This window comes from Phalacrocorax carbo, chromosome 2 (genome assembly GCF_963921805.1).
Source record: "Phalacrocorax carbo chromosome 2, bPhaCar2.1, whole genome shotgun sequence".
In the NCBI taxonomy this organism is placed as follows: Eukaryota; Metazoa; Chordata; class Aves; order Suliformes; family Phalacrocoracidae; genus Phalacrocorax; species Phalacrocorax carbo.
The window spans coordinates 76,267,310-76,290,043 of NC_087514.1; the positions used below are offsets into that span (position 1 = coordinate 76,267,310).

The 22,734-nt window shown below is 40.8% G+C and overlaps 1 protein-coding gene across 8 annotated transcripts in view; it reads left to right on the plus strand.

Annotated features, from left to right (window-relative positions):
* Positions 1 to 22,734, plus strand: part of COBL (cordon-bleu WH2 repeat protein) — a 162,619-nt gene that overhangs the window by 1,609 nt on the left and 138,276 nt on the right. Inside the window, exon 2 of one of the 8 annotated variants that reach the window (XM_064443303.1) lies at positions 5,104 to 5,268. The exons of the other annotated variants lie outside the window; for them this stretch is intronic. Coding sequence (XP_064299373.1) covers positions 5,267 to 5,268 — 2 coding nt within the window. The 5' untranslated portion in view covers positions 5,104 to 5,266. The remainder of the gene's footprint in view (positions 1 to 5,103; positions 5,269 to 22,734) is intronic. 8 annotated transcript variants of the gene reach the window in all.

Consider the following 22,734-nt stretch of genomic DNA (forward strand, 5'->3'; position numbering starts at 1 on the left):
CATAAATTACTTTTCAGATAAATAGAAGACAGCTTTAAAGTATTTGCTGGTGGGGTGGGCTGCAGTACTTTTGGTTAGGTTTAATTTTCTGAGTTTCTGTGTTCGATAGCAAGTCATGTACTGCCTAACTTGGAAAGTAGAACAGAGAGCGGTGGGTGAAGGAAAGATGCCGTTGCTAGTGCTGTACTGATGAAACCCTATGTGTGCAATGTTTCCTCGACTCACAGAGCATGACATAGCTTGCTGCTCTTTTTGTAAATAAAATGCCTAATTCCTGTTAAAAATGAGCCTGTTGGATCATGACTTTTTAAGCTAACCTGCTATGAAAAGCAGTAAGGTATAATGTACTTCCCCTCTCTGTACCTAGCTGAGGTAATAGCATAGCTGCTTTCTAAAATCCTGATGAAGAGGAGATCTGGGATGCCAATTTACAGCTGTGCTTGGAAGAGTAACCAGCATTTCTCAGATGCAGCGCTGATTAAAAATTTGTCTTGATTGCTAGGTAGCCAAAGATTCATTGAGGTTTAATGTGAAATGAGAAAGCGTGTTGTTAGTGCATCTCAGAGGTGAGCACTGGAGTCTGAGGGCATTTCTGAACAGACCTCCTGAATCCTGTGTACCCAGTTTCAGCTGTGTAAACCCATCCATGGCCAGACTCGGACATCACATACGTGAACAGAAGTTACAGTAACTGCATTAACCTCGGTCGGATCGCTCCTGACCTAGCTCAAGGAGGCGAATCCAGCCGAGAGGTGAAGACGCACTTGCGATACTGTGCAGCGAAGCGCGTGGGTGCTAATCCGCTCCTGCGGAAGCTGATGGCAACGCTGGCACGCGCGCTGACGGGGACTGCCCGTCTGCTTTGTCTGAGCTGAGTTCAGCCTTGAGATACTGCTTGTCGTCTTTTCTTGCGAGTCAGAGGTTCCCAGCCTGGATGTGCCCGTGCTGTCAGCCGTGGGTTCTGCTGAACGGTGCGTAACTCCCTGAGTTGGTAACGTCTGTACTGGCAACCAGTGGACGTTGGGTCCCCAGTCGGGTGTTACTCGCTCAGTGAGGAAATCTGCGGGGGCCAGGAAGGGAGGGCAGCTTCGCCTGTCTTTGTTGGTTCCCGTATGAATCCAGACGTGAGCTGCATCTGTGGAGCGCGCCCGGGGAACGCTGGCCTTTGAGGCCACTGTGGCAGAAATACCTTCCTTTCATGGCAGAAGAAGTGCTATACACATTTCCAGATTATTGATTGAGTTTGCAGTTATGAAAGGGAGGTTAAAATGACCGCAGCTTCACAATTTTTAACAACATTTAGGCAGAGCTGTTTTGTCTCTGTGTAAATCATTAACAGCAGCATTACAAGTTTCCCGTGTTAAACAGCGTACAAATTTAATGTGTCATTTTGTATAGGGTAGAGCTGCTCTGCTGTGTGCTTTACACGGGCAAACTGACTACATGTGTTTCATGGTATGGCTGCTTGAGAATCGCACATTTAAAAGCAAGATACTGTTATGTTTTGGGGTGGTTTTTTTCTTTTTCTTTTAAATGGCAAAGAAAAAACACACTTTTCACTGGTGTTGCAGGGTTTTTCCCATTTCTCAGTTTCAAAAATAATTGTAGACTTCAGTACCAAGAATTTTGTAATTATTAATTGCTAGGCATGAGTTCTATCAAGCTTTACCAAGTCCATAATGCTTTATTTAATTAACATTTCCTTTTGCTTACAAAAGTGAATTTAAGACATTTAGTAGCAGTAGCAGAAATTAGGATTTATTCTTCTGATATCACGCAAGAGGTGCTAGAAGAGAGGAAAACACTCATTTAATACCTACTGCCTTGGTGCCTGCGTCTAACCTTACTTCATTAGGGAGAGACATCATTAGATAGGCCTCTCTGGGTATCTTGGTTGGTGACTTTTTTGACCGTAATGTGGCATAGGTGACCCACATTGGTCACAAGTGGCATAGAGGGCTCAAGCCCTCTATGAGGACTTAGACGATCAATTCTGGTTTGCTCCATTAGGAGCCTCACAAAGTGCAGAGCATCTTCCCCTGTCACTGAAAGCATCTCCATCTGCCATGGAAACCTGTGATTCCTGGGTCCTTCTCCATGCCTTTACGTCTGAGCACAGAAAAGCTTCCACTGGAGTCCTCACCAAGTGTGGGGAAAGTCTCTATATTAAACAAGATGTATGAGTCCTTTAAGCAGGACCTTTATTTTCTGTGCTTCAGTTTCCTCCCCTACCTCACAGGGCCTTATAGTACTAACAAATTGAGGCGCACACTAGCACAGATACTTTGGAGGGACTTACCTGCGGGATTGAAGTGACCCTGGAAGTCGGGTAAAGGCTGCAAAATGTCAGTAATGCTTACGTGGAGAACCTGGGAAAGCAAATCCCCAGGTACCGAGCAAGCCGTGCAACTCAAATTGTTGAAACCATTTCCTATTATTTTATGCCTACTCCACATAGTTAAGCGGGTTTCTTCGTGAAACTGCACATGCAGCTTAAAAAAATAAAATAAAAAAGAATAGTTGGTATTATGTTTAGTGTATTATTTGTAAACCTTGTAAACCTTTATAAACTGTTGTCCACAAAACGTCTGTGTGAACGGCTGCGTAACACTGCTTACACCGTACGCTATCTCCCCTTCAGCTGTTACGAGTTTTAGGGTATACAGAAAAAGCGATGAAGTAGCCTGCAAATCAAAATTGGAAAATTGGGCAATTTCTATATATTTCCTCTGCTTTGTATTTATACAAGATTTCAGTGCAGCGTGCAGAGGACTGGATGGCAAAGGATGGTGACTGCAGTTAGAAAGGTGGAATAGCGGTGTGGTTCCTGCTTCGAGGGTGGCTGCTTTGGCCAGTTGCAAGACTGACGCTTGTGCTTCTGGCATTATCCTTCACGCTGTGCCCCTGTTGTACGTGCACCGCTCCTGCAGAATTCAGGCGGTGCTTCATATGTGCACACCTGAGACAAGGAATTTCTCCGCAGAACGTTTTTCCAGTACTGCAGGCAGCATTAGCCTTATCCTCCTCTGACAAGTAGTTTGGGTCCGAAGTGTGTGTTTTTGTGTCAGAGGAGATACATCACATTAACTCGGGTAATGGTGACAGAATAATTGTACTTACTATTGCATAAAATCAAACAAGGCAATTTTTACTGTGTTTTGCACCTCCATATGAACGTAACTGTTGATGTGATATACTGGAAGACATTTGTGTTTTCAGTCATTACTAATATCTCAGGATTGCTGAAGATAAGCAAGCTAATTGTAAGAGTAAGTTCAGTGGTGAGATAAACGCAATGCAACCCAGTCCTGACAGCTGTTCTTTCTGAATTCCAGTTTCACACTTTTCCTGTCTTACTTTTCCCCCTTTTTTCCTTTCGCTTTCTTTCAGAAATCTGTTAGTCTTGTACCAGAGTAGAGGATGAAGTAGATATAAAGTCTCCTCCATTTCTGGGCTGCCTAGAATATTCAGGATTTGTTTTCACTCTTCCAGTCTCCCAGTCATCTCTCATTATTTTCTTTCCTGTGGATATCTTTTGTATTTTTTCATCTTGGCCTTTTGTGCTGCTCCTCTCACTATTAAATGAAATGGAACCTTCTCCTTCCTGCTGCCACCTGTCTCGTTTGTTCATGACTTTCCTTTGCGATTCCAGTTTCGTTTTTCTGCAGGTTTTGCTCCTATAAGTTTATATCTTAGTCAAATTGCTTCTCTTTATGAAAGCACTTCACGGCTCAGCAGGAGGTGGCGCTACGTTTTGATGGGACAGATTTTGTTTGCCACCCCATGTGGGCAAGCTGCAGCAATTCCAGGGAATTGCAGGATGTTGCACTAGATAAAGGTGAGGAGAGGGGGGAGTTAATTACAATTCAGAGCACTCTCATGGGTGCACTTTTAGATGATGCTGACCATTAAGGAAAAACAACTTCTTAAATACTTATTTTGAAGTCAGCTCAGTAAATACATGGCTCCTTTGTGTGTAGTTAATCTTGCTAGAGAAGTGGGATATTGCTTTTTGCTGAGTAATTCAGGTCACAGTGTATGATTATGGCCAGAATGAGGCAATTTTTTTTCCTTCAAAGGCATGAGAATTTTCTTGAGTACATGTATGTATTCTTAAACATCTATGGTGTTATAAATACTTAAGACTCCTGTTGTCACAGGCTTGAATTATCTTACAAGCATTTATGAAGGCTTCTTAACATTATTTTGAGTTAAAGAAATACATGTAGGAGACTCCATTTTATTTATATAGACAAAAGTGTGAACACATTTACATGACCTGCTCTGAAAGCAGCCAGGAGGCCTGTGGCAGAGTTAGGGAAGTACCTCACTTCTCCTGAATCACAATTCAGTGCCTTAACAAGTATTCCTCTGTGTCTGGCCTTCAGCTACTATTCTGTTAGCATCAGCAAACACTTGATTTTCTGGCAACAACTGTGTTCTGTATACTGCAGCCTTTTGTGTTGTCCTGGCATTGTGATGTCCATGAAAATTGACAGCTTTCACACTTTAGTGCTGCTTCTAAGAGATTGAGGGGTCTTTAGAAATTTATTTTTCTGTAGCAGCTTAAGCCAGCTCCTGCATTAGAGTTTAGGAATGGGAAAAGACTTAAAATCTGTGTTTCCAGCTAAAATTGTGATTTAAGGATCTTTTGAAAGTGGCTGCATTTCCAACTAATAGAAATTATAACCCTTATTAACATACTAATCCTTTTTATGTATAGAGTGTTTCCAGAGCTGTTAGTTGCCCAGTGAGCCAGGCTGCTTATCATTAAATAAGTGATGCTGGGAATAGTATATTGTTGTCATAGTTTCAGCATGAGAGTGTCAGCGAAGAGCCAGGGACTTAACCCATGCCAAGGAGTGAGTCACAGATATTGCGTGGCAGGGCTGTGCTGCGATGGCACTGACACACAGCATCTCGTACCCGCTTTGAGTCCCCATGCACCAGAAACGTTGTCTTTTCAGTTTCGTTATTTCCCCAGCTAACAAGCTGCCTAAGGTGCTGTGCATTTGTGCAGAGCAGTTGTTATAATCAGTGAAGTGGGGAAAAAAACGGTTTGAAAATGGTTTTTCTGTTTATGTTCCTTTGTTCTCACTACAGCTTCCAGATTGAGAGTTTCTACAGGATAAAAAAATTTTACTTCTTACTGCTGACCCCGTAAATTCAACTGGATGTTTGTGCACTAAGCTGTGCTTTATGTGTTCCTTGCAACGTGTTGTATAGAAGAGAGTTTACGGTCTCCTCTGACAGTTTCAGTGATGAAATGTGAGTTATAAAGCTTTCTCTGGTGGTCAAAAAATGACACAACACTGGCATATTTATTTTTTAAAAGTTTTTTTTTTAAGGCTGTGAGCATCATTAAAGCAAGTAGGATAGGTGCAAATGAAGGGAAACTTGGTGTAGGCTAGGCCTGAGGCACTTGCAGAGGTGCAGCCGACAGTCTGCGTTTCTGGGTTCAGTTCTGCGTTCTCTGGTGTCTTATTTTTATTAAAGGAGATTGACCTGTGCGTAAGTTATAAAGTTAGTTTGTGAGTTGCTCTGCCTCTCCCTCTCCATGTCACTGTGGCATATACAAAAAGGAATGGCTCAGGAAGGTGTGATGGAGAGTCCCTCACCTAAGTAGCCAGTAGCTAGGTAATTTGGGAACTTGCTGACAGAAAACCAACATTCACCGGCCTGCTTGGCACGGGAAAGGCTGAGGATTAAACCTGCAGTAGCTTTGGCTACACCGAATTGCCAGGACCACCCGGCAGCCTGGAGTCCTGTTTTCTTCAAGGAAGAAGCCAAATAAACACAAGCCTCAATATTCCTGAAGCTGCTGCATTGCAATCAATGTTTCCATAGCAAGCCCTAGCAATGACCCGAAGGCTAGAAGAAAATATGGTCTTTCTAAGCCATGCTGGTTTTGTGGTGCTAACAGTGAAAAATTCCTCTGGTCCATAAAATAAACAGATACCACACAAAGTCATACCTCTGGCATGGAGCTTGAGGAAGAAAATTACATTTTATGTTGTCAGTGTTCTAAATACAGCCATATTGCAAGGTTCAACAGCAAGTACTGATCCAGAAGTACTTAATCAGGTAAGTGTTACTTCATGTTTTCAGCAAGAGTGACTAGCAAGCAGTTGATTCTCTCTTTGCTATACCTGTTTTCCTTCGCTGTGCGTTGGGTTTTATTTATATTAATGCACGCTGATCTGATCGACTGTTACTGATGTGTTATTGTGAAGTTGAGCCAGAAGGGTAGAGCTCTGTTGTTTTTTTGGTAATCGAGGTTAATGACTCTTTGTTTTCTTCTTTTTTGAAGACCACACAGAGAGATTTAAAACAGGTAACATCAATGGTTGATGAGATCCTTTCTGAATTTTCAAGCATTGTTTTAATACGTGCTGTCATTCATAGTAAGATGATATAAGACCTCTTTATATTGCCGCTCTTTTGTTAATAATATTTTGATGGTTTAGTTAGACTAGAGAACAACAAAATTCGAGGCCCTGAGTATGAACGCACCATTGATGATCAGTTGCCACCGTCTCCCAGGTCTGGTAGTTGTTCTTGTTAAGTCTGCTGGTCCCCTTTCCTCTGAAAAGGCAGTTTGGTTTTTTTGGGCATGAGGCTGCTGGATTTCTCCTTGGTACTTGTGTTATGTGGTGTCAGGAGATGGTATGATGGTGACATGAGGAGGAGTTTGTCCTCTGAGGCTGCATGAAGGTCCTCATGTTGTAGTGTACATAAGATCCACCAGATGCAGAATCAGCTCGGTTAAAACCGACTTCTCCAGGGACACAGGAGGAAAGCTGCAAAGAGCTCTGGTTTAGATTATCTAGGTGACTTTTGTTTCAAAAGATCTTCTCTTCCCACCCCATGCATCCTGCAGTGGTCATTCTCCTGTGCTCGCCCCTGAGGTCTGTTGGGAGCCGTGGCAGTGGCTTTCAAGTGTAGCAGAAAATAAAGCAGTAAATTATTTTCAAGACCCTTTAAAATACTAATATTTCTTTTATTTTTCTTGTGTAGTTATTTTGGGGTATAATAAGCATTTTTTTCTGCTTTAGCAGGTTCCAAAAATATAATAAAAGCTCCAAGTTATTTTACAATACAACATATTTCATTTTGTTCTTACTTCTGTACTTAGATGGCTTTTCTTTCTGCATTTTTCTTTTTTGTTTGAGGTATCTTGCACATGCAGCAAAAATAACCGCCTAGGTAAATACATCAAGGACAGCATGTCTGATCATACTGTGCACGGGACACGTATTTTCCCTTCTGGTTTCGTCTGAGAGTGCCATGAGGGGATTCTCCAAAATCAATAAATAGGTTCAGCCAAATTGGAAGAAAAATTCTTTTCTGTGCTTTCCTTTGATCTCGCCTCCTGTTGCAGTGCTTTATTTCTGAACGGCACAGCAGTGGTTCTGGGTGTTGAGGGAATATCTTGGTGAGACTCCAGATTCCTTTTTTTTTTTTTTTTTTTTTTTTGAGGAACTTCTCATGGTACTTGGTACCAAGCCTACACTTTTCATGGATGCCAAATAAATTACTCCTGGGTTCCCTGGGGGTACAGCTCATGTTTCAGTGTCAGCACAGCTTTCTCTGCTCTAACGGGGCTCCTGGTGTTGCTCGCAGTTGCTGCTGACAAATGCTCTGATTAGTCCCTGCTAGGATGGGACTTTCTCCTTGGGAGGGAGATCAGCTTCTGGCTTCTGCCATGATTGAAATCTCGGTACTGTGACACTTTCAGGTGCTCCTAAGGCTGACTCTACCAATTCATTAAATACAGCTACAAATAGGTCAGATCATGTTGCTAAACTGCCAGTGTAGTAATTAACACAATTATTTATTTTGCTTGCTTTTAATTACCTCTCTTTCTCTGCGTGTACTGAACTGGAGAGTCACTTGGTCATCTCATAGCAACGCAGCGCAGCATCGCATGCTGAAACGATGTGACGGTGTCAGATGTGCATAACCTTGTGCTTTTTGAGACGCACAGAGTCTTTTTACTGTTTTGGTTTACGGCTCCTTAAGGTCTGTTGTGCAGCTTCATTCCCCGGGTGGTGCCTTGTCCAGAGAGAGACAAACTGGGACCGGTTTCTGTCCTTAGTGAGTCCCAAACCCTTCGTGTACCTGGGGAAGCTGCAGATCCTCCCGCACTGGGCTGTGTCATAGTGGACTTGCCTGAGGTCAGCCTAGCACAGGGATGCAGGGGAGAAACCAGAGTGTGCCAGGACATCATCCTTGAGCTCTGTCAGGGATTTTATGAACCAAAAGATATTTTTGCTCCTGCACTTACCATTAGTAAGTCGAGGATTGCTATCTTCAGATCGTTTGTTATTCCTGAATATAACGTGTTAATGCAAAATTACTTTCTTCTCATCAAACCTAACTTTTCTGTTGTGAGACAAATGCAGATGTGTCTCTGTGTGATGGATAAAGAGTCCAGGCCCACATTTAAAAATAGCAAGAAAAAAAGACAATAGCTGTGCCTCACCTTTTATGTGGGTGATTACAGAACAGTATTTTATCTTAAATTTAGAGAATTGTGAATTTTACAAAATACTGTGTATTTAGGAGGAGGATAAAAAGTTATACTGCAGTTTTAAGTAATACATTTAGTTAGCTTGTTTTGTCCCTTCATTTCAGGTCTTGTAGACTGTACCACCTTCTTAAAACTGTCTAGAAAGAGACTATCCAAGATCAGTCCTAGGACTATACGGTGATGATTAAACAATTTCATGACAAAAGTAAAGTTTCTTTTCTTCTTACCTTTTAAGCAAATACAGTTAATTAAATCCTTCTTCCAAATTTTGCATGGATTTGTAAGAAACAAGAAGATACCTTCCTGGAAGAGCAGTTAGTTATTCTGCAACTTGTATTTACCCAGTTTTCAACTTCACAGGTATCAGGAAAAATTAATCATCTAATTGCTTATACTTTTGGTGAAGAATTCTTCTTTCTGAAGAAGATAAGTTGTGAATTTTGGAAATAATTGAATACCAGTGGATGAAAACTGTTACTTTATTTCTTTGCTTTTAGTAGTTCTATTTTGCAATTAATAAACAGTATCTCAGTTGGTTTTAGCACTTGATACCAGGATCAAAATACAGGGTCTTTACCCCAGCTATATTGTTTCTGTTCATTTTTTGGAAGGTTTGTTTTCCTTACGTAAGGCAAATCAGGGATTTTGGTTTTTCTTAGAAGCATCCCTTTTTTTCTTTCTTTCTTTTTCTTTTTTTTTTTTTTTTCCCCAAGGCTGTTAGTGTAGTATTGTACAAAATTACTAGTAGGGGCTAGGCAGATTCAGAGTCTCTCTGTTCCTGTGGTTTACTGACCACTTTTGGGACAGAGAGTCTGCTTGCATTTGCCAGAGGATGAAGTGCAGCAAAAGCAGTGGTTAATTGTTTAATGCAATATTGGAAATGGGCTTTGGTCAGCTGCTCTGAAGCAGCTTGAACTTAAAAGGTGGATTTAGCATGGAGGCGAGCAGGCCATAGCTATGTTCCCATTGCCTTAATATTCAGCTTTGGAGCTGAAGGGCCTGTGGAGTTCAGTTTTGCTCTGCTTCACTTGCCAGGCTGAGGTGTGCAACTCCCAAGCAGCTCTGCTGAAACCTCTGGGTCTGCTCCTTCATTGAACACTGCTCTTGTCTCTTTACTGGAGTTTGGGTTTATATTTTATGTTGAAGTAACACAAATCAGGTATCTCATTCTAAAAGGGGGGGGGGGGGGATGTGAGCTTGTGTATGTAGGTAAAGATAAGTGAGTTCAGTGCCTGTATTCCCCTGTATTCTCCACCTGTGGTTGCTTTTCTTTATTTACATGATGGTAATCTTCAAAGTGCCATCTTTCCACTAGTATTTTAAGCTTAAGACCTCTTGGACACTGACAAGATGTTGCTCGTACTGGTTGAGGATAAAGAGGTCACTTGTTTCTGTTCTCCCTTGTTCTTTTTGCAAGACCAGATAGTGCTAATATTTTTTTGAAAAGCCCACAACTTGTCATGCCATTACGCCAGCCTTATTTAAGGATGCTGCTTATCTATATAATTGTTTATTTTTCATTATTGTGTATTCTCAAATTAGCCGTAGTTATTTTGGAATGAAATCTCTTTGCATTCAAGTGGTTAAATACCGTACTTTCTCCTATTAAAAATGAGATCCAGGTCTACTGAAAAATATTTTACAGATATGAATTGCCTGAAGTATAAAACCTGTTTATACAGATACTGTGGGTTTCTTGCCATGAAAAGCACCGTAAATTCCCCATGCTGCTTCATTTTCATAAGGAGTTACTTGGAAAGAAATACTGCTTGCGGTGCATTGCCAATTATTTATATACTAATTTGCTACCTGAGAATAATTTCAGATTTTTAAATTCAGTTTAATATTAATGTGATAGGGGAGAAAAAAGTTCTTGAACTACTTCATATTTTACAGTTCAGCTTAAATTTACCTGGAAAGAAACTGGCAGCACTGAGGTTTCTTTCAGGGGGGGCAGCACTGAAGTTTTTTCTGGGGGGTGGGGGGGATTAACCTTTTTTAAAAAGTGTGTTTCTATGAACAGTTTTCAGTCAATTTTTAATGTAAATTCCCACTTACCTGTATTGTTACAGGATAAACAACCCTGTGCTGTATATAAAATATTAAGCTGTCCTCACCTAAGTAGGCTCTGCATGCAGAGCTTAAGTGCCAAATTTGAATAGGAGGCCCCATACAATATCTGGGGGCAGAGCTCTGCTCTGCTATCGTTAGTGGGGACACGCATGTCAGCCTCTGGGACAGATCAGCCCTTCAAGTGAATGACCCACATAGCTGCAAAAGGGGAAATACATTCTCTTTCTTGTCTTTTATAGGTTGTCTTTTGTACTTCAGCCTTTTGATTAACCTCGGAGAAATAGTCTAGCCTGTGCTGTTTCTTTTTTTTCCGAGCAGATGGTAACGAATGTGTCACTAGCATGAAGACTGAATTTTCCTTCCCGGTGTGGCCAGGAAGAGGTAGGCAGAGTTACTTGGGAAAACCTAATGTGGAAGCTCAGATTGCAAAGAAACCCCTCGTGCCCCGTTTAGCACCTGGCTATACCTGTGCAACAGTATTCAAATGTTTATAAATCTTTCATAAGCATGTTTATTTGAAGACAAAACCCCAAATCAGCAACAGGGGTTTTCCTGCATTAAATAGCTTTCACCAAGCATTATTTAAGGTTAAAACCTTAAAACTCCCTAGAGATACTTTTCTCAATTTTCTATGCAGCTTTTTCCTTTTACCAAGGATATCGTCACTGTGTATAGAAAGAAAAACAGTAAGTTCAGTGGTATTCAGTTGTACCGTAGCGATGCGGTTAAGAGAGTAACAATAGTATTGTCTTATCTTCTAGCAACCAGATGAACATTCTTGTAAAACCCAGGGAACTGAGTGAATTGGTGACTTCGTGTTCCTTTTGTGCCTTCTGAGGTGCCTGAGATTTGTTCCATAGCGCTCACCACAGAAAACATCTCCATTCTTTAGAAGTAGATTATATAGGCATAGAGAGGTCCACACAGGAGCTGTTTTGGAGGCTGCTTTGTGTCGTGTTGGTGAGTAGTACACGTGCAACTGCTTGGGAGTGGTGCAAGGGAGGCTTAGGGTATAGATGCTTCATGCACAGCTTTAGTCGTTGCCCACAGGTAGTCTCAGTAGGAAGCCTTTGTACCAATGGGTAGCACGATGGAGGAGGTGTGCATGGCACTGATCTGTCTTACTGCTCGTAGAAGAGAATAGATTTTCCTTTGATCCTGCTGGTTTGGTTAAAAGGAAATGTGTCACTATTTTAGGATTCTTTGAAAATTGCAGCCTATCTCTGAATTAATGCGGTCGTATTTCACGTGGAGCTGCAGGTGGAAGATTAAAAGCTGTGCTTTGGCAACATGTGTTGAGTAATATTGGAAATAAATGCTACCATATGGGACCTTGCTTCTGGAGCCAGCGTGTCCACTGTGTCATACAGCTGTGCTGTTCCTTCTGGAATTGTTCTGAGATCTATTTACATCAAGCAAGTGTTGAAGTCATGGATGGATTTATGAGGACAACGATCTGACAGAGCATGCAAGCTTATCATTAGGAAATTTTACACAAGTAAAGTGTTCCCCAAAGAAACTCCCTTATTTAGAGTGGTGGTGCTGTGAGTTGAAACAAAAATTTGGGAGGTGGCTTGTGTTCCTCAAAATGTGCGTGTAAGATGAGGACCGAGGGATATCCGTTCTTATTGCTGCACAGTAGGTTGCAGCCGTGTTGACATCCAGTGCAGTCTCAAAATTGCCTGAAATTCTGTATTGGCTTCTATCACTCAGTGCTTACAAGACACAGTCAGTGTGTTTCTGCGGTTTGGCAATGGTGCCTCCAGATTTCACAAGTGGTAGAGTTCGGGTCTTAATGGTTTTCTTAAAATTGTCTGAAAGTACATGTATGACACTGGTGGCTGAGAGTAGAGGTCCCTGGGAGAAAACGCTTGGAAAAAATGAAACTGTCCCTTGACAGTGAAGTTTATTCCTCCTGGTCTTTTTTTTTTTTAATTCTCTCATGCAAGTTTCTAATTTTGTGGCATGACAGAAGAGGAGAATCACGTACTTGAATGTTATCTGGAGTAAAGTTATCGTAGCTCGGGGGCTGTGTTATAAAAGCATTGGAAGGAGCTCCCTCTGCCATGGCTTGTTGTCTGACAGCCACGCTCTGCTTGGTCTTGTGCTCCTTGGTCTTCCAGGTCTTGTCCACAAACCCATAGCTCTGAGCAGAGCTGTGACTCCCCAGGCAGGCTTCAGCAATGCTTTGATGCCTCTAATGGTGTCCTTATTGCTGACATTGGCCCAGAAGGTCCCGAACCCGGCAGACCCGAGGAGTGTGTGTAAAGACACAGCTGGGCATATGATAAAGGAAAGGTTTAGAAGTGCACAGCTATGTAAATCGCTTTCCTCAAAGCAGCTTCCCCCCCCCGATATCTTTCAGTCTCCCACCAGGGGTTCCTGTGCTGCAGAAAAAAGAGGGAAAAAATGTGTTGACGAAACAACAAATTAACTTGTCTAGGTATAGCAATCATAAAGTTTTACATTATTAGATCTAATACATACAACCAGTTTGTTATAAGAAACACTTAAAAACCTTAAACTTAAGCTTATAGGTAGGATTTAGGTAAGAATAGACTTCCTTTTTTTTCTTGAGTAGTCTGATTCCAGCTCTTTTCAAGCTTAGACAAAATGAGTATATCCTGACACACACTTTCGTAATTATATAAAATTGATACCAAGCCATACGACCTCAGATTACAGATCTAAATATTGGCATCAAATAATTTGCTGTGTCTGAGTATGTCTGTGCTTAAATAAGTCTGTAATTCATAATGCGTCATCTTTTATTACAGTTTGCATAAAGAAATATATTCTATTAGAACGGTATTTCGAACACTTAAATGAGAGAACGGAGTAGGTGATAATGCACTTATTTCTTTACAGTGAAAAACATTTTCCTTTTTAAATAGCATTTAATACTTCATTGAATTAAAGTATTTTTGTCACAAAGTGGCTCAATTTGTGTGCCTGTATTCAGTAAATGGCGTTATATTGTTTTAGTACTTCAGTATATTTTTTTTCACCCCTTCTCAAAACTTATTATTAATAAAAACAAATGAACGTTGTGTAACTTTATGATACATATGATTATATAAGTCACAAGGTCCAATTTCAGCAATGAAATTAAATGTAGTATACAAAGAGCAGGGACCTTTTCGTCTACAAACCTGACTTAGTCTTGAGTGAAAGTTCAGAACTTTTCTTTACTGGTGACAGTTTCATTCTCCAGCAAAGTTGAAAGTAATGTTTTAATGTCTGAACCCAGTTCTAAAAAAAAAGATACTTGTGAAAATACAAGATTTTCCACTTTATACAGCAAAAGTACATGGCATAGCTTGCATGTTTTGGTTCCATAGTGAAGAAATTATAGTTTAACAAACTGCAGCAAGTTGCCTTTTACAGAAAGGGGAGGGGGAAAAATTATACTTTTTTTCCCTCGCTAGATTAAGTCATAATATGCAAAGCTTTTTTCCCTCCTTCAAATCTTTCTTGAAATGACCAAATCAAAGACTTTTGTTTTGTGAAGCCTGCTTTTGATTAACTTGAGTTTTATTTACCTACTTAATCTGAACCATGCCTCCTCCTTATCATGTAAAGTCGCTTACTGTTGCTAAATATACCGGTGTATTTTAAAGAAGCAAAGCCGTGCGTGAGTATGGCCCATTCAGATGGGGTTGTGGGGTAGGGAGGGACCTGCTGGTAACCCGAGAACAAGAGCAGATGCTAAATTAGCAGCTGGATCGTTAGTAACGAGCCCACAAATGTCTGCTGGGAAATGATCTTTGGATGCATGCAGCGTGGGTGTGTGGGTTATTCAGTTTCTAGCATCTAGCTGCTCTTTACTCATGACTCAAAGGAAAGCCATGGAGCTGTGAGGATTTTTATTTGTGGAGTGACTGGCAGATTGTTTTCATTGAAAGTGCAGTCTGCATTTATAAATTGTTATTATCTGTGGCATTTTTTATTAAGGTGTGAAACTGGTAAATGACTACAAGTGCAGGGAGACTGCTGGCAGTATTTTAGTTACAGAGTTAAGTAAAAAACTCTAAAAGACCTGTGGAAAAGCAAATAACATTGTAAGGGCACCATTAATAATCCCAGGGTTATGTTCTGTTTTCGCCTTTAACGTTAATAGGTATTGACCATTGGCTGCAGTCAGAAATAGATCAGATGGTGACTGGATGAGACTCTAAATTGTGACTGAATAATGATGACTAATAAGTGATACATGTTAAATGGTAGCCAAGAAGGAGAATCCAAATAAATAAACATCGGGGGGAGGGGGAGAGTAAGAGAGCTGTCAGAAAAGTGCTATTTTTTTGGGAGACGAAACTTGAATTTGTCTAAGTCTCTTGCTAATATGTGGTTGAAATCCATCCAAATGTTTAGTGTAGCTCACTGCAGTCTGCTCTTTCGTGCGCCCTACGACAGCACACCTTTGCCCACTGCACTACCGTGGATTCAGCTATGACAAGGAGTATCTGTCTGGCTTTACACTGAAAACCGATGTATTTCTTTATTCCTTATGCCAATGATTATGTAAGTGTGTGCATCTACAAGTCACCATTTCCCCACATTAAAGAATGTTGGGGTTTTTTTTCAGCTTACCATTGTAGTGAAAATGATTCAACTTTCTAATATAAACAAGTGCAAAAATGATACAGATAGCAAAATGGTACCTGCATACCATGGCCCTAGTGTACACCAAAAGCTTCTGTAATTTATTTGTTAGTTGGGGGAAAAACGCCTTCTAGCTGGCTAGCATGACTATACCAGTGAAAGCCTTGTCATCAGCAGGGATATACTCAACAAAGTGAGATTGTGGTGTTCTGAGACAGTGGCTGTGGTTTAAAAACAAACAAACAAACAAAAACCAAAACAGAACAAAAAAGGATCCCAAATGAACCCTCTCCAAATTCATGTCTGGACACCCACACAGTAGTGGTGTAACGTATGAAGGTGCTGTATCCCTTTCAGCTATCCTCCTCTGCTATTTCCACTGCAGTGCCAGGAGCTGACTGAAGGTCAGGTGAAAGTTAAGGCTTTGGGGCTGGCAGCGAGGTTTTCGGTTAAGATGTCAGGAAAGGCTCTGCAGGTCATAAAGATGATTCTGACAGGAGCCCCCTTCTAGATGCAAATCCCTCAGCTGTTTCAGAGGGGGATGCACAAGCTGGATCTCCAGTTCAAGGCTTTTCTATGCTGGAGAGGAACAAGAAGAAACTTTCAAACAACTGTTTTCATTTTAGAATCCTTTTCTGTTAAACAACCCAGGAACTGGACTAGATCTTCCTTCCTTTTCCCTGAAGAATTAAGCATCAGTGTGAAAGAGAGAATGAGTTGAAGTCAGTGGGTTTCTGTGGAAGTACAGAAGCCGAAGGAAAAAAAAAAAGCATAACCATTTTTGGATTATGTAGTAGCTATTTGTATTACCCTAAACATGGAAAAATGTTGAGTTCATATAACTTGTCAGAAAAAGGCGGTGACATCGCATGTTTTTTGTGTATGTGTACTCACACATAACATTATCAAGTTTTAATTAACACGTTAATGTTTGTGGTAGAATAGTGCATGTGTGTGAAGACCGTATAGTGTTACTGAGTTCCAAGTACATGCATGGGGGTGGTTTTATTTTGGGAGGGGGAAAAAAAAAGAAGTTACTCTGGTAGGTTTTTTACAGGGAAATAAAGGAGTGTGATTCTTAAGTTGCCTTTTGGCGAGGAATTGCTTTTCCATCTTTGTACAAGTTACTGTAATTTAGCGTTAATGGAAAACCTGAGCAGCTTAGTGTGCATTCTGCAGACAATACGTCCTGTTCTGGTGAGGATTCAAAATGTTCTGCTGTATAGCTGATATGCTGGATGAGACTGCTGTCTGTTGTGAAGCAGGTGGGATGGAGAAGGGAGAGAGGCGGTTCTTTGTGATAACCAGGCCAAGAGCAGCTTCAGGTTTGGTGTTTGGGATTTGCAGGAGGGTTTTGTTTTGTTTTTTGTTGGGTTTTTTTTGATGTAATGTAATACTTTTTAAAAGAAATGAGTGTCTCCCCCATACGGCAGTTTGCCATGAGCCTTTGTCACTAGCAAAGAAGGTGACACTAATGCTCAGAGGGTGGTCATACTGTTTCTGTGTACAGTTGTACAGGTCAGCCAGTTTGTAACTTTTGTCTTGCAGTATTTTTCTAAATGACTGCTCCGTACAGTTTTCTTATATATACCCTTTAATGCTTTAAGCCAAAACCAAACTTAGCCTTTGCATTGCTCCCTGTAAAATCATGTAGTTATTCAAATACTCATTGCTGTGTTGATTTGTATCTGCTGTCTTGTATCTGGCATGTTAGTTTTGAAGCTTTGGGTAGCGTCTGGGTTCCCCCCCTCCCCCCCCAAGTGTTTAATGTCAGGTCTAAATATGCAAATGCACTGCATGGTCTCTGCATGTGAGACTCTCTGTATTACAGAATTTCATGTGAGTCTGTTCACTTTCCTGAAGGCAGCGCATCTACTATGTACCTTAACACTTCTCAAACAATTATATTTGGTTCATAAACAGGAGTAGATATTCAGGTCCAGAGAATTCCTATTTCGCCAAATTCTCCTCAATTTGTTTGTACCAGTGTGCCTGTTCTTTTAGTGCTTCCTAATTTCATGTATGATGTGCAATTACAACATCATGAATGACCTGTAAAGCTCTGGATCACTCCTGTGTAATTTTGCAATAGGGTGCTGTCAGTTGCATGTATAGGGAAGAAACCAACAATAAACTTCACTCTCTGCTCGTTTATATCAGTGTAAATCAGGAGTATTTCAGTCTAAATTGTCGATTTGAGAGACAGCAGTCACTGCTTTTTAAGTGACGTGAATCTTTAAAACAGCATTTTAATATAAATTATATATAGTCATTTTAGAAAGCACTGTTAATGCAGAGAAATATTTATAATTTATCATAATTAAACACCTCTGGGGATTGTGGGAGCTACCCTGGAAGGTCTGGCTCTTCAGACTGACGCTTTGGTCTTCAGCCCTGAGCTTGGGTTGTGTACAAGAGCCAGGAAGGTCAGTTAAGGAGTCTGCAGAACATACCTTTTAAGATCACATAGGCATGAGCTTAAACAGCACTTTGGATTAAACTGTTTACCCAGGTGTATGCATCCATATTCTGTCAAATTTTATATCCTTTGAAATTGTGGTTAAAACTGACGACTCCTTGGAAGTGGCTGATTGAAGTTAAGTCTCTCTGTGGAGTTTTATGTAAAGATCCGGGAGCTACTTCAGTGCTACATCCTCTGGGAGACAAGCAGCACAGAAATAGCGAATGCGTGGTTTGATGCTTCCTTTATCCTTATTTTAGTTACTGAGCTGCTGTGGAAGCTAAAACACCTCAGGTACAAGTTAGAGCAGCCCCTTGAAAAACTTTATTTGTACATCTAAATGTTGTATATACCAATAATTTTTTTCAGCAAACCTTTTGCGTTGGGTTTGCAGTGGGAAGTATTTTCCCTTGGCTTACAGCCTAACGTATTTTTGTAAAACTTCTTTGCAAATTAGAATTGCTGCACAAGGGCCATACTCAGAAATTGAGTCAATTTATGTCTTTAGGCCAGGTAAATTCTGAAAATGCAGGTGCAGCAACAGATGCCCTAACTGTGTGAACCTGTTCCTGTGCCTCCCTTGTGTCTTGCTGGTTGTGGGTGAGGATGATGCAGTTTTATGACACAGTCTGGGACTGCAAAGCTAAACTGAAGTACTACAATAGTGAGCAAAATTCTTTCCAGTCTGCCACTGCCATCAGAAAGGAGGAGGAGGCTCTTACATTGCATGTCTTTTGGTTTATTTATTCCAGTCATTATAGTATTGTTCTTGACCTTGACCATAAGGTAGGCATCTGTAACAGATGAGCAAAGGTGGTGTTTTTTGCTGTTGTAAGTTGCAGTGGATTTTCCAACAGATCCAGCTGTTGGGAAATACAGTTTAAGCATTCAGACAGAATCCTTGTAGTTTTTTAACCTGTGTGAATGGAGGTGTTGAAGACCGAAGTAAAAAAACGGACATGGCCTGGGCAGCAGGGTCTAGGTGGCCCTGCTTGAGCAGGGGAGTTGGACTAGATGACCTCCAGAGGTCCCTTCTATCCTCAACCCCTCTGTGATTTTGTGTTTTATACTGCCACAAAGTTGTGCGAATTCTGTTCTGGTTTCCGTGAGGTAGGATAAAAAGGAAGAGGGGGCCTGATGGGCTTTGGTGAGGAGGAAGGGTATTAAGAAATGCTCATTAAAAGGTGTTGTAAGTCTCCAGCTGGTATGGGAGCCTCTGCAGATGTTCCCTCCTTAAAGGCGTTTCAGCGGTGTACCCGTTTCACTGCATGTTTTAACACAGACCCAGTATGATGTAGCATTTCTCCTCCTCCCATGCTCCCCCCAACACATTTCATACCCTTTCAAGTCTGCCTTGTCCATCGTGTTTCTCCTGCCAGCTACACCTACCTCTCAGGCCTCTATCCCGCTTTTTCGCTGAGCTGAGTTTCTGGCATGTCACACCCTGCCGAGTTACTGCTTTGACTCCACTGCTTTATAGGAAAGCCCATCGATGCTGACTCCAAACTGCTTGGCTGAGTTACGTGCCCCTCTGTGCTCAGCAGGCAGGTGTAAAAAGAGTCTGCTCCTCTGCACAGTGTTTTCTTGGCCAAAGCGTTTCTACAATAACACAGGTGTTGCCATGCATAAACCCACTTCAGAGGGGAGGGTGTGAGCAGGCTTTGAAAGGAACAGAGCATTAGCAAGGCAGATCCTGTGCACTTCTGTGGCACCTCAGTCCCATGAAACCTGCCCAGAAGAGAAGCCAGCTTGTGGAGAGATTGCTTCATGCTGTGTAAACTGAGGTTTGGCTCTGGGAGAGAATTTCTTTTTTCTTTTTTCTTTTTTTTTTTTTTTTTTTTGGGGGGGTGGGGGGTGGTGTGTCATTTCCCTTTCACATCCTTGCTGACTGCAGACAGAGGAGCTGTTGTGATTTAGCTACCAAAGACTCATTGATGATCAGCCACAAATATAAATCCAAGATCAAGAAAAACAAAGTAGGGCTCTGGTCCCACTACGGAAATGTTTTCTCTTTCATTGCCCTGGGAGGATGAATGGAGGAGGCGTGATACTTCAGCAGTTGGAATTAAGCTGCTGTTCAGAGTGATTTTGGGCAAAACTCTCCCCAGGTGGATCACATGGTGTACTGTATCTACCTGAAAATAAAAATACTGTTATAGAGAAAGTGGCATAAATATGTGACCTCAGATGTGTCAGAAAAGTGGCGTAACTGTCTGTATTTTATATTTGAAGAAACATGTACAGCAATAACAAGATAACAAGAGAAGGAAATCTGTCCTTCCACTTTTTCACCCACAATTCAGTTGTGATTTTCAGCTTTAAGCTTCCCACCACTTGTACAAGTCACCCTAGGAGGCAGGTAGGTGTAGATGTTAACTTTTAGCTTTGTGATGAAATACGGTGGTGAGGGCACAGAGGGAGGTGTTCAAAAGCAAGCCGCTGCTTATAATAGTAACTCATGTGCTTTGTACATCTTGGATCCTCAAAGTATGCGGGATTTGCATTTGACTGGAAAGGGCAGTTGAAAGCAGAGACTTTACAGAAGGTGTCATTTGCCAGTCTTGATTTGACCAGAGGTAAAAGTGCACAGATAGTTAGCACGGGAGACCATCCACTACCACAAAACAGAGGTGATGCTTTTCATCCAAGGTCTCTCGGTGACACTGCTATGAAAAGTTAGGGTTTAATTTTTGGATGTTGAATCTTCTTATGAGACGACCTGAACAAATACAGTTCCATTAACTTTTTTAGGCATGGTGTTTCTCAGTTTGAGAAAACAAAATACACGTGTTTTATTGTGTGACAGCTGTTTAGTAATGTACAATATTGAATTGTCTGGCCTTTCTTAATGTCAAATTTTCATCATAAAATAGAGAAGTAGTACAGATTATCTTGGAGATTATGACAGCTGGGGACTATAAACTTTATATAGAGACGCAAACTTCGGGAGCATTTCTAAAGTGGTAGTGTTCAGTATTTAGTCTGAGACCAGACTAGGAAAGGGAGGGAATGTGGAGCTCACTTCCAGGAATTAAATTAGACTAATAGGACTAAGATTGCTCTGCCTATAGCAGAATATCAGTGGCTTTTCTAAAATAAATGTATAATGATATAAAATATATTAAAAACATACTTCAGTGGGATTCCTTTTTGGCTCTCAATGATAGCTCATCCATTACCTCTCTGTGATCTGGGAATCCTTGTTTTAGCATATATTATTCTTTGGGACTTGCATGTTCTTCACCTGCTATGTGCTTTCTTGGTGAACTTGCAAAGTAATAGCTTAAAGAAGTCTGGCTGTAACTGTTAAAAAACAATTTCTGCCTTTTTGAACTAATACTGCAACATGCCAGCGGGGTTCTTCAGTTTTCAAGCTGTGGATCTGACTAAGATTCAATTAATTTTGTGTTTGAGTGTATCAGAAACTGATCCGCACTGCTGCTGTAGCTGGTGAGAATGTTATTTCTAATCTTGGGCAGATGTCAACTCTCTTTCCATCTATTAGTCCATCTTTCAGCTTCTCTGCTAGTGCAATTTTAAAGTTCTGTTACATGCAAGATCTAACAGTAGAGTGGGAAACAACAGCTTGTTTTAGGGTATCCCTAAGTGCAGAAAGTATTAACGTGCATGGTTTATTCCTGTCCTTTGAAGTTCGTATTCAGAGTTGAGTATTCTGTTAGTTTTCTGTGGTAGCAGTTGGCATCAGATGGAGAGATGGTGAGAAATCATGAATTATGATGCTGATTGACTTCAGTTCAACTACTGGTGCTGCCAGGAAGTCCTGCTAACTAGAACAGAACAGAAAATGAGTTAAGGATATCTAGTCAAGAATTAAACCAGAGATGAGTAAATTGTTGTGAGGAAAAACAACCAACCACTGCTTCAGGATCTGGATCTAACTGTAAAATAAGTATGACTGATGCAATATTAAGCATTTTTCTCTTGGTGAGCACTTTCCACAAAAATACTAGTAAACAGTCAGGAAGTTGAAGATGCTTAAAGAGTCTTTTTAAAAAAAAAAAATTAATCAATTCCTTATTCTCAACGACATGAAATGGATGTGCCCCATGATGCATAATCCCATTATAAGGACTCTAAAAAACTTCTTCCGCTTTCCCTTCTTGCTCCAAAATGGGGTATTGTAGAATAGTTATTGTATGTGCAACAGCAGCAGAGACAGTGGTCTTTTTTTTTTTTTTTTTTTGCACACAATGGCTTACTTGTGGTACTGAAGATTAGCTTTCAGCAGATTGCTGAAAGAAAGAACAGATACACTGAGTATCTGGCAGTACTAGGTTTCTCTGCAGACTCTTCAGCCAGAAAGCGTGGCACTTTAAATGGCCTTCGGTTAAGTCTGTATAGAGTGTAATTTCCATTCCTAAAAAATAATTAAAAACATAAAAGTGGGTTGTTCTAAACTGAGGGCCAAGTTGCAGAACAACAGATTTCTTAGTATTAGCTAATGAAAATATTTGTAGGAGGTTAGGTTCAGAAAACCCCAACCTTTAATCCCCCTGTGTGGACAAAGCAGCAAAATCTAGTAGTTCATGTCATCAAATTCTTCTGGCAGCCCTGCTGTTGGTTTTTGGAGGGAGGGAGCACCTTGCTCCCCACTCTTTTTCAAAATTTTCATCTTAAAAAAAGGGGTAGCTTGCCTGCCTGTTATTAACGGCAACAGATTTTGCTGAAAATGTAAAATGTTACTCCTTATTAGGACACAGGTAATTCAAAGAAATAAAGTGTGATGAGAGTGAGTGGTTCAGTAGTAATGTATAATGTAAAATAATGAATGTTTTCAGAAAAAGGGACTTAGTTCCTCTTCCTTGTTTCCCAGCTGGATTTAAGCTTTTTCATCCTTTTATCAGTTTTTTAGCTTTGCAGTACTCCACCATTCTTTTTAAGCATACCTTCTTACTAGCAGTTGACAGGAGAGGATCGATCTGGCAGGCCATATGTCTGTCTCTTCCTTCTCTTTCTGTCTGTGTCTTTCTTTAATTGTTATTGTCTTTGTTCCTACAAGCTAATTTTCCTTCTTTTTCCAGTTTGTACCAATAGAGCTTTC